We start from the raw sequence: 12553 nt of genomic DNA on the forward strand, positions 1-12553 counted from the left end.
CGTCCTCCTCGTCTTCTTGTCTCTTTCTCCTGTTTCTCCTCCTCTGACATTAACACACAAGACTTCTTTCAAGAGTTCATGGCTCCTCTCTGACTGGGACTGGAACCATTCTCTAAATCCTGTTTCAGTCGCAGAGGCAATCAACGTCAGATAATGTGATGGTTTAGAGAATAATGAAACTGCCCTTGGTGTCAGGCAGGAAGAATAAATCCGCGATAAATCATCAGTTCAGCACTTTTCCACACGAACTTACTTCAGCATCGAGCTCAGTCACATTTCTGAGGTCACCTGAGCGCCCGGGGGACAAGGGCCCGAGAGGAGAACAGGCGTTGGTAACTTATTGTGTTTTTAGCGACTTTCCGTCCTCCCCCTCGTGACCTAAACCTTCAGATGTGATAAGTCCGGGAGGAAGTCGCTCGGCCATTCGTCTTGAGTTGTCCTCTCGCTCGAAGCAGCAAGAAAACACAGCAGGAAAAAATGGATTCAAACGTCCCAGAGACGTCGATAAGAGATATATTACTTTTTTAATGTTTGCTCTACCTGTCGAGAAAAGAAGACTTTAACCTTATCCAGTGCTCGTGTCTCAGATCAGAACTCTTTCCACAGTTTATTATTCTCTGAATGACCTGAACTTTTGAGTCTAGTTTGATCTCCTCCCTCCCGTCACTATCAATGATTTGCTCGGTGAGGCCCGGTGACGTCTGAGGGCCACGTCCCAACAAGCTGAGCGGTATTTGACTCGTATCAATTTCCCGTCACAGGCACATATAGTTTCAAAGGTGAGGTTAATGACTGAGACTGGGAGCGGGGGGGCAGCTCGGATCGATACCAGTATTTACAGGTTCAGTCTGTAGGGACACAGCTGGACCTGGATCCGACTTTCCCACTCTTATGTTCTCTGAAGGAGTTCTGCTGTTTGGCTTTGACGTGAACTGTTGAGTGTTTGAGGAGAAGAACCGTTTTTAAATCAATATCCCAGTGAATCATTTATGGATCTTTAATGAGAATCCTTTTGTTTTTCCAGCAGGATTATTTCTGACCCAAGGTGGATAATGTTGGTGAGACAGGTCGTTAGCTTTGCTCTTTTCCAAACTGTTGTTAGACTCGTTACAAGGTCGTCAACTGTCTTCCTGATTTTCTCATTTTAAGTAATTTAAATATTTTGTCCTCTTTAGTTTAAAGTAGAACTGCATTAGACAGTCGGAGGTTGAGCTAAGGTTGCATGTTAGTAACACAGATCACAAATCCTCTCAGTCAGGCACAAGTTTATATTTCATTCCAACGATTGGAAGCAATACAGTTAAAATAAAATGAAGAATAGAATAGAATACATTAAGTGTGTGTCCTTTACCTTTGTTATGGTCAGTTCTTTTATAACATTCAGGGTCTTTGTTGATGCATCACACACACACACACACACAGACACACACAGAGAGCTGCTGCCCTGTGAGGAGTCGGCTGAGGCTGTTTTGTTAATGCGAGGTGCTCCTTACAGAGACGTGTGGAGCTGACAGGTCACGTACAAACAAACACTCACAACGAACCATCACGGCTCAGAAGTTAACGACCACATCCGCACCAGAAGGGCAGAGGGAATAAAGGACTTTTAAAAAGCCGAGCAATTAATCCTCCCGACCTCCACGTTAACGAGCAGAGCCGGGCAGGTCTCCACCGGGGATTCACCACAACAGGATTACAATCTGCTCTCAACACCGGAGATTATTGTCTCTGGTTTGTGTCCGTGTGAATCTTTAAAGATGTTTGATGGCCTCGGACTCTTAGACAGCCTGGCAGGTGTTTCTTCTTTTTATAATAGAATCTGGAAGGGAACTCAAAGAGCTCATATCGCCCAACAATCACTTAAATATAATCAAACTGCCCCAAATTTCACACACACATAAATATCAGTCTGTAAAAGAAACGTCCACTTTCCTCAGCACTCACACAAACACACGTGTAGACATGTGGAGGCAGCGGGGACTCGAGCAGAGCCGCGTTCATGTCCCGACCAGATTCCAGCTGTGCAGCCACATCTGGATGCGGTGGCGTTCTGCTGTGATGTCACCGCGCCGAGCAGCAGCTTGATCCTTAATCTGGAACATGTGGAGCTCCTGGTGTAAAAGAAGCTAAAAGAGCACAAGCTGAGAACTGGCCTCAGACACATCTGCCTGCCAGGTTCTCCTCCCCCCCCCCCCCCCCCCCTCCTCTTCCTCTGTAGCTGCTCGTGTCTTTGACTGGTTCCTGCTCCTCCTCCTCTGCTTGTGTCTTTGACTGGTTCCAGCTCCTCTTCCTCTGTAGCTGCTCATGTCTTTGACTGGTTCCCGCTCCTCTTCCTCTGTAGCTGCTCGTGTCTTTGACTGGTTCCCTCTCCTCTTCCTCTGTAGTTGCTCATGTCTTTGACTGGTTCCTGCTCCTCTTCCTCTGCTCGTGTCTTTGACTGGTTCCCTCTCCTCTTCCTCCGTAGCTGCTCGTGTCTTTGACTGGTTCCCTCTCCTCTTCCTCTGTAGCTGCTCGTGTCTTTCACTGGTTCCCTCTCCTCTTCCTCTCTCGCTGCTCGTGTCTTTGACTGGTTCCCGCCCCTCTTCCTCTGTAGCTGCTCGTGTCTTTGACTGGTTCCCGCTCCTCTTCCTCTTCCTCTGCTCATGTCTTTGACTGGTTCCCGCTCTTCTTTTTCTGTAGCTGCTCGTGTCTTTGACTGGTTCCCTCTCCTCTTCCTCTTCCTCTGCTCGTGCTTGACTGGTTCCAGCTCCTCTTCCTCTTCCTCTGCTCGTGTCTTTGACTGGTTCCAGCTCCTCTTCCTCTTCCTCTGCTCATGTCTTTGACTGGTTCCAGCTCCTCTTCCTCTGTAGCTGCTCGTGTCTTTGACTGGTTCCCTCTCCTCTTCCTCTGTAGCTGCTCATGTCTTTGACTGGTTCCCGCTCCTCTTCCTCTGTAGCTGCTCGTGTCTTTGACTGGTTCCCGTACATCTTCCTCTGCTTGTGTCTTTGACTGGTTCCCGCTCTTCTTCCTCTGTAGCTGCTCGTGTCTTTGACTGGTTCCTCTCCTCTTCCTCTCTCGCTGCTCGTGTCTTTGACTGGTTCCCGCTCCTCTTCCTCTTCCTCTGCTCGTGTCTTTGACTGGTTCCCTCTCCTCTTCCTCTTCCTCTGCTCTTGTCTTTGACTGGTTCCCGCTCCTCTTCCTCTGTAGCTGCTCGTGTCTTTGACTGGTTTGCGCTCCTCTTCCTCTTCCTCTGCTCGTGTCTTTGACTGGTTCCCTCTCCTCTTCCTCTGTAGCTGCTCGTGTCTTTGACTGGTTCCCTCTCCTCTTCCTCTGTAGCTGCTCGTGTCTTTGACTGGTTCCCTCTCCTCTTCCTCTTCCTCTGTAGCTGCTCGTGTCTTTGACTGGTTCCCGCTCCTCTTCCTCTTCCTCTGCTCGTGTCTTTGACTGGTTCCCTCTCCTCTTCCTCTGTAGCTGCTCGTGTCTTTGACTGGTTCCCTCTCCTCTTCCTCTGTAGCTGCTCGTGTCTTTGACTGGTTCCCTCTCCTCTTCCTCTTCCTCTGTAGCTGCTCGTGTCTTTGACTGGTTCCCTCTCCTCTTCCTCTTCCTCTGCTCGTGTCTTTGACTGGTTCCTCTCCTCTTCCTCTCTCGCTGCTCGTGGCTCAGACGCTCTCCCTCCAGGGAGCCGTCGGGGTCAGACAGACGGTGAGGTGGCAACTGTCTGAATGAATAATTGATCTGAAGTCTTTGATACAGAGGAGAGTGAAGACACCCAAACATGTCTGACTACAACCTGCAGCCCCGTCGTCTGCACTGCTTTCAGCCTCACATGTTTCTGCCCAGTGTTTCCAGTCGTCAGGAATCACAGTTGAGATTTGCTTTTGTATTCACAGCCTTGGCTACGTCTGGTTTGCTGAGTAGTTTCCCAGAATGTACAGTATATGAGCACGTGGCAGTAAACGCTCCGCGGCTGAGCTTTGTTACGTACATGTGGAGACGGTAAACATGGTATTACGTTCCCCCAGCTGGGAAGCATCCTGCTCCCTGTGATCAGAAACATGTGCTGTGTGGTTTTGCGGCTGCAGCACAAAGAGAAGTTAGTGAAACGTCTCAGGATCTTTGATGACGGAGGAGTTTCTCTCTGTGCGCGTCATTCTTTCTAAAATATTTTGTGACTAGTTGAGTGGTTTTTAAGAGAAATGTCTCATCTGCTATGTTAATATTTGACACAGACTTTAATTTTCCCCTCAGGATAAACTGTTATCACTTTGCTTGTTATACTAACACTTAACTTAAGCAACATAATCAGGTGGAAACACTTACATAAAGATGGTCGAGTGAAGAGAAGCACTTGTCTCCGGCTTGAGGGTCATCAGTTCAGACGTCCTCCACCGTCCTCATTGGACCAGTTGCCCATCTTCCAAACAGACCCGCTTATACCAGTGTCCGTCTTTGTGATGGAGACACTTCAGTCGGGTACAAGGTTGCTCTGGCTGCTCTGTAAGAGTTTGTGCAGAAGAGCGTCCTAATTGAATCTCATTGTGTCAGGGAGACGTGGGTCTTTAGCAGAGTCTGCAGGGTCGTCACAGGCATGAGGTTCATTATATCCTAGGCTGCGGAGAGGAAGATTATCTTTCAAGTGGAGGTTTTTTAAGTTCGATTTTCGCAGCTGAATAAACGAACAGATAACGAGGTGCAGGTGCATCAGATGGATACAGTTCATCATCTTCAGGATCTGGAATGAATCACTCAGCTTTGGTTTCGTGTTCTGTAATTGAAAACTCTATGGATCCTTTCTCCCATTGCTTCCCCTGGTGGCCACACATTGTACTGCGTTCATCCAGCCATCAGATGCTCTTTTTGAAGAAGAGAGAGAGAAAATCAACACACGTTAAAACCCTCTTCTGCAAATGAAGAAGGAAGACATGACGGCTCTCAAATGGGAAGCAATGGCCCCCTTGTGGCTGGCTGCAAAAAAACATTCTTCACCATGTTAGCAAATGAAAGCTTTACATTAGTACCCAGAAGAGATTGTCGAGCTTCTCCTTGACCTTTATATTCGTCCTGACGGTGGCTCCTGTTAATTATTCCTTTACGAGTCTGTGTGGCACTTTTAACACAAAGACATACTGAAAAAAAAACAAAATGATTTGTTACCCTGCAGCTCCTCAGTGTGTGTCTGTGTGTGTGTGTGTGTGTGTGTGCTGCAGTAATCGCTCTTCTATCAAGCTGTCGGAGCAGGTCGCCTCACCCCATCTCGAGCACCCACCTTATTTACAGAAATGTAATCAGCTTTGTATTCGTGGAGATTATGTGGAATTATTCATTGCCGGGTTTGGGGGCTGGAGAGACGGAGCGTGTGGGCTCGTGATGAAGAGTTGTAGCTCGTGATGAAGAGTTGTAGCTCGTGATGAAGAGTTGTAGCTCTGCACAAATCAGAGGCTTGTCTGGAAGTGTCATTAGTGCTGGTTTCACTTGACAGTTTTGTTGTCGTGCAGCGTAAACGCCGTCGCTGCCAATAAAACAATTCTGTAGGGAACACCAGGGACGTACTTTGTGAGGAAGTTACCTTGGGTGGAGGAGGAGGAGGAGGAGGAGGAGGAGGAGACAGGTCGGGTTTGTTAATGAGGCTTCTGTTTTCCTGGGATACTGAGAGTCAGCGCAGGAGGCTCAAGTCTGTCGCTGCCAGACAGATCCTGAGTGATGTTTCTGGGGAAGGAATTTAAAGTTTTCTCTGTTTACGTTTAGTCAGGACCTGTTTGAGAAGAGGAGGGAAGGTCAGCTGGGACGAAGGAGGACGAGAAGTCGGCTTTGTTGATGAAGCATCAGTCGTCTGCAGGGTTCAGAGTTTACTGATCTGCTCTCAGCTCCATCTGAAAGAAACAACTGAGGATAATACATCAAATTTAACTAGATTCAATTTAAAGTTTTATCAAGTTTACTTCGTAGGATTGTTACGTTTTCTTTAAATTTGCGTTTCAGTGATTAATTCTTGGAGTTAAGTTGAATTATTACTTTATTTCAGAACTTGAATCATTGAAAACTCGTTTACACCCAAAACCATTTTCATTTCTTCTCTTTTACAGCAGAGAATAATCTGCTGTGTTCACTGTCACCGGAGTTTTATCCGGCTCCGTGTTGTTCTCTGCAGTCGTCACCTGAACACACACACACACACACACACACACACACACACACACACACACACACACACACACACTAAACTATAATCACACTGTAGGATTAACTCTAACTCCTCCTCTCAGGGCAGATCTTTCCAATGTGGTTCATATTGCAGAGGATTGCATTATCATTTCAGTTGATTCACCGTGGGCCGCTCGCCCGCTGCCCATGGTGCATGGGGGCGGGGGGGGGGAGAGAGAGAGAGAGACGATCTGCTTTAGTTGTGATGATGGGATATTTTAAACCCAATAAACGTCTGTTTTTACGGCTGCATCTCGCTGCTCGGGAAGTGACTGATGACATGTGGCGAGCTTATTGAAATTCAACCACGAGTCACCAGCAGGTCTGGAAGGAGGGGGGGGGGGGCGTGGCCGTTACATGATTTATTAAACACTGAGAAGAGCCTCTGCAATTCAGCTGCTGTTTGACTAAGGCTGTCGAGCTCCTGAAGAAAGAAAGAAAGAAAGAAATCCACAATTCAGTTTTAATGAACAATAATTATTACAGAACCTTCAGGCTTGTTTGTAATTAACACACAAACACACACACACACTAATCAGCCAGTGGTACAGTCGTCATTAAACACACAAACCTGCTGCAGGAGTTCTTCAGTTAAACTATCTCCAGCTTTTACATCCACTCACATTAGAGGTTCTGAAATCTTATTATCGTCCGTCTTTACACTTCAGCTCCAGAGGTTTTCAGACTGTGGGTCTGACGGTGCAGGGGGGAATCAAACCCACGGTGTGAGGTGGGCCGGTGGAACAACAGCACGCTGTGACACTGCTCAGAGTCACGACTTCTACAAATCTGAACACACACACAGAATACACGTGTTTTTATTTAGAGTCAGTGTGATTTGCATGTTTCCAGGCGATTCTATCATTAGCTCCATTTGGAAAAGAAATGCATGAAGGGAACTCTTGGCTCTCTCATCTGCTCGAGTGTTTGATCTACACCACGGGGAACATCTCCAGAACAGGCAGATGAGGTCGAGCAGCAGAACATCAAGTGCTTTTGTTTACAGCACAACAACATCGAGGTCGACCCTCAGCACCGAAACCTCTGGAATCTCCTCGTCTTTCCTCCTGTATTTCAACATGTACAGATTAAGGGAATGTGTGTGTTAGGATCAATGAGGAGGTTTTGATCGTCTGTGTGATGTGACTCCATTGATCCTGAGATCTGAGTTTGACCTTGATGTTCACCACGTGTTTGACCTTGGTGGAGCGTTACAGGCCTGAAGCATGGTCGAGGGTTTATCGACTGCAGTAAAAACAAAAGCTGATTTTACCTTTAACTTAGTCAAATCTTCTAAAGTTAAATGTTCTAAAAGTTGACATACAGACAGTGGAGGTCACCACGACTCAAGGATTTGTTTAAATAAGATTTAATATGAGCAAGTTATGAGTTATAACAGAAAGTGTAAGGAAAGGAAAAAGCAGTAAGGATTATGTTTCACGTTCAGATGCTGCAGCAGCACGACCAGGACTCATCCTGCACTGCGCACATTTCCATTATAATTATCTATTACACAACATAATCTCATATGCACTCAAACACAGAGCAATGTGGCTCCAGTACCTGCAGCTGCACACACACACACACACACACACACACACACACACTCTGATCTCTCTTCTGTAATTACATTTGTTCTGAATCTAGATGTGGTTTCACTTGTCTGCTGCAGTAATTGATCTGAGGTTTGATGACTGTTACGAGCTTGTTGCTGTTTCCTCGAAGTGACGCTAAATATTGAATCGTGTCTCCTCTTGATAAAGTATTTTTGTATATATAGATTTGGAATATAAAGATGGATGACATGACATCTTCCCAAACCATCTTGATCGCCCCCTATAGTATAGATCATAAATCCTGCCTCCTCCATGTCAGCAGATGGGACACGGACCAACTTACTGCTCAAAAACCCATTTACACCCACAAACATCTGCTCTGGTCTGCAACGGGAATAGAACCAATCTTCATTCACTCCTCAGTCAAAACACAGCGATTATTTCTTTGCATTCGTGGAAGATGGATCAATATTTGAGATATTTGGGCTTCAGTTTTGTACAGGAGGTGGATTCACGTCTTTATTTAGGATCTATGATCAGTGAAATACTTGTGTGTGTTTCTCTGGGTGCCTGATTCCAAAAGGTGATATTCCTCTCAGATCCGTGTCCGGTCTCCGGCTCTCACACATGAACTCACGTTACCATCGGATCAATAATCTGCTTCTTTGAACGTAAAATGATCTGAAATGTGATTCCTCTATGTCTCATTAAATGCCTTCCGAGAAACCTTCCTCTCCAAGAGGTAAGAAACGTCCGTCTCACGTGGACTGACGAGTTCCCATTCATGTTCTGCCGTCTCCGGACTTTGTGTCTTCATCCGTCTCTGCCTCATTTTTAGTTGTTGTGATTTGTGTGCATGTGTCACTGCCGTTGCTTTGTGTATTATCGTGAGATGTGCAGTGTTGCCTCTTCTGCCATCTGGACCCTGCATGTTGTTTGTCCTCTGGTGAAATCCCCTTTTTTGTCTCTGATGCAACACGAGTGTGTTTGGTGCAAAGCTGCCGAGGTGCCACAGTTCATTCATGCATGAATTCATCACAGCAGCAGCTTATCGTTGGTCACTTAAAGGATCCCCCCCCCCCCCCCCCCCAAAAAAAAAAACCATGCAGAAACTCTCCCCCCCCGTTTAGGCTGGAGAGTTGGGGTGAAGAGTTTCGTGGAAGTTGACAGCAGACGTCTGAATTCACAGCTGTTGCATTGGATTCAAATTAAAACATTAAGTGACAACCAGGAACCTTCGGTGTGCTGCACCTCCCAGATGTTCTAACACATGTTGAGATGAAGTGTTTCCTGCAGAGTTTCATAGATTTAACAAAATGACAAAAACAGAAAACTGTGGAACGTGCTGCAGACTCCAGAGCAAACATCTCATTCATGTCGTCAGATCCTTGAAGCATCTGCAGCTTTGCCACCACAGATCACTTGTGTTGAATCCTGCTGTGTGTTTAACACGTGTCCTCTTCTTCTCTCCTCCAGTTGATCAGAGCATGTTTGAGAACTCCACCGCGCAGCAGCAGAGTCCACAGATCTCCAGGCCCGGCCAGCCCTCGGCCCGACGCACCCCAGCATCGTCTAACCCCAACCTGGGCTCCAGCACCGCAGAGTCCCCGTCCTCCGGAGGCCAGCAGAGGCTGAAGAACGCCATCAACCTGGGGAAGGCTGTCGGGGCAAAGGTCAGATCCTCTCACCTCTGATCAGGACTTTTATAGAAACCTCCTCTTTTGAAAACAGAACTGGATTCAAGTGTCAGGATGTTAATCTGAGTTAGTTGAGCTGATGAATTGTTTCTCTATTCGCTTCACTCGTTCCTGTTCTTTACTGGAGGAGAACAGGTGAATGTTTGTTGGTTGTGTTCACTCGTGTTTGCTTGTGCGACAACTGCAGGTAAGGCTTCACATGTCCTTATTCCTTTCCTCATTCCTTCCTTCCTTGCTTCCTTGCTTCCTTCCAGGTGAACGACTTGTTGAGGAGGAAGGAGTCCAGCCACCTCGGAGATATCGGGGTAACTGAGGTCAACAAAAACGTTGGTGCCGTGTGGGGCCGCATGGACCAACTCAACACAACTACTGCTAACAGGTGTGTGTGTGTGTGTGTGTTTGTGTGTGTGTGTACGTATAAGTGCACATAGACAAACTCAGTTGAACAGCATCCTCTCGAATCTTAATCTTACATTTTAACTGTAATCCTGAATCCAACTTTATAATTTAATATCTTTTAATCGTTTCTTTTTCGTCCATTTCTTCATTTAAAAAAGATTTGGTGACTTCTAAGGTTCCATTTTTCAATTTAATGATTAAAGCAGTGAAGGACTTCATCTCATCGTGGGCACAAATATTAAATGACCTTTGTGGGAAGAAGTTTCAGGTGAAAAGAAGTTTAAATTAAACATCGGCTCAGAAAAACTGAATAATTGAATGTTTTTTTTCTGTCATATGGTTTTAAATTAGAAATGACACATCAGAGGAGCTGGAACTGAATCACTGAACTTTTCTTAAACAGTGAGAATAGAAATTATTTTAACTTTGTATTAATCACTTGGTTAAATAATCAGACTCGTACATTTAAAGGTTGTTTTTCTGTGTCTGTGGTTTCTGCAGCATTTGTTTTTTTAAGTTTTGGCCTCCTCTCCTCTTTCCTCTTCCAGTCTCATTTCCTCCTCCTTCGACTCCTTCCCTCGCCTGGACCCACCACCGCCGTCGGGGAAGAAGCGCCTCCCCCGAGCGCTGAAGACCACCCAGGACATGATGATCTCCTCTGACCCCGTGGTGTCCTCTCCAGACGCTGGAGACTCCTCTTCATTCCTCTCGTCCCCCGGTAAGACGCCGCTCCTCGCCCGGGAGGAGCCGGGGCTCGGCGAGGAGGAGAAGGAGGGAGACGGGTCCACGGGCGTCTCCTCGCCCCCGGCCGCTGCAGAGAAGAAAGTGTTGTCTCGTTCAGCGTCGACAGGGAGCAGCAGCAAGGTGGATGGAGTGACGGGTGGAGGAGGAGAGGAAGAAGAAGGACGGAGAGCCGACGGAGAGGTGGAGGAACGTCGGCCTCAGCTGCAGCTCTCTGTCCCGGACCTCATCCACAAGGACCCCCCCCCGCCCTGCGACGTCTGGCAGAAGGCGTCAGGGCCGGACGTCCGGCTCGCCTCCACCCCCCGCTCGGGGAAAACCGCCTGCCGCATCAGCCTGGGCGAGGAGGCCCTGCTGGGGAACGGCGCCCCCTGTGGGAAAGGCGCTGAAGACGCGGAGCCGCATCCAGACCTGCTGTCGTTCGAGTGACGAGACGCAGATCAGACACGTTTCAGTGTGAAGCATGAATTCAAACTGGATCTAATTCTCACGACCACTCTTCACATGTGTCCGGCTTCGCTTCGGGAAAAGAGATCACGTTCTTACAGGATCCAGGACAACGGGTCGGATCTGATGCTTTTCAACTTTATAGCAGTTTTTTTATACGAGCGGATGAGTTCTGAGGTCGTGGTGATAAAATCAGAATCTGTAGACGTCAGGTCAGAGAAACACTACGAGCGTCTTTTTAACGAAATGAAAACAAGGCTGAGACTGTAAGAGTGGACGAGGGATAACAAGAGAAATACTACTAGAGTTTAACTTTAGTAGTATTCAGTATTTAGGAGAATCAAACTTTGGTCGCCCTAATCCTTCCTCATACGTTTAATTCAGTGAAGGCTCAGATTTAAACTAAGGAAAAGATCAAAGCTGTAGAATATAAAAATTTCCTCTGTGATTTTATCAAGTTTCATCTCTTACAACATGTTAATGTCACGTCTGCTTTAAAACAAGCAGATGATATAATGATGAATGTAATTAGTGTCATGAAATGTCCCTTCTAAATGAAAAGCTTCGTATATCATATATTATATATATTGAAAATGAACTGAAAATGTAAAACAACAGTTTTTTATATATTTTTTTTATATTGATTCATTATAAATCATTTTTTATCCATTTAAAGGGACATTTCATTACGTGCTAGTCATAAATTCATTTATAAACGGAAGCTGCTATGGAACCAGTTAGAAATTGCAACTGGGGAGATGAGACCAGACTCTGGAGTAGAAGAAGAAGAAGGAGAAGAGAGGAGTGGGAGGAGCTGAACGATGGTGGATGTGTTGGAGGAGGTGAAGGTTCGGGGGAGAACTTCAGTCCAGTCAGTTCAAAGTGTTTCTGTCAGTGACATCAGGTCGACCTTTGACCCTCGGCTTCATATTAAATTCATGTTCCATATTAAATCATCTTTCTGGTCCATTCCGAGCTGAATCAGCAAGAAGCAGACGTGTGACACAGAGTGAGAATAAATCAACAGCTGTAAACTAGTGTGATGGTTTTTTAGTTTTCTATCCTGCTAAGAAAGCTAATTATGTTTGCTCACGATTATTAATAAACCACAAATCTCTTCTGTGGATGAGTTTCAGCCGACGACTGTAAACAAAGATGGCCGACTTCCTCCCTCTGCCTAGAGATGAAGCCAAAATATCCCGAATGGGAGGATGCGGCGGCCATCTTGAGCCCTTGGTGAACCTCAGCTGTCAATCAGGACGTCTCACCCTATTTTTTTATACAATCAAATAACTAAAAACAAAACTTAACAGAAACCATCTTTCAGAACCAACTCTTCTCTGAACCATAAAGTGTTGGATATTTTCTTTTGACAGAAACAGACAGAGTCTTAAAGCACAAGGACAAAAAGTCAGTTAATCATATAACTTTTTATTTTTATTACGTCTGTTTGTTTTAACCTTCGATCAGCAAAGTACAGATGAAGTGTGTCCCTCCGGTGAATCCTTTTGAACTGGCTGAAGTGAAAGTGGA

General features: G+C 46.1%; 1 protein-coding gene across 1 annotated transcript; it reads left to right on the forward strand.

Annotated features, from left to right (window-relative positions):
• The first annotated feature begins 8447 nt into the window (after positions 1–8447).
• Positions 8448–11573, forward strand: LOC128448720 (uncharacterized protein C1orf226). Its single transcript, XM_053431494.1, has 4 exons — positions 8448–8478; positions 9213–9409; positions 9688–9812; positions 10381–11573. Exons 1-4 carry the CDS (start codon positions 8448–8450, stop codon positions 11000–11002), a joined length of 975 nt encoding a protein of 324 aa, XP_053287469.1. The 3' UTR covers positions 11003–11573.
• Positions 11574–12553: the final 980 nt, after the last annotated feature.

Source organism: Pleuronectes platessa, chromosome 9, assembly GCF_947347685.1.
Source record: "Pleuronectes platessa chromosome 9, fPlePla1.1, whole genome shotgun sequence".
In the NCBI taxonomy this organism is placed as follows: Eukaryota; Metazoa; Chordata; class Actinopteri; order Pleuronectiformes; family Pleuronectidae; genus Pleuronectes; species Pleuronectes platessa.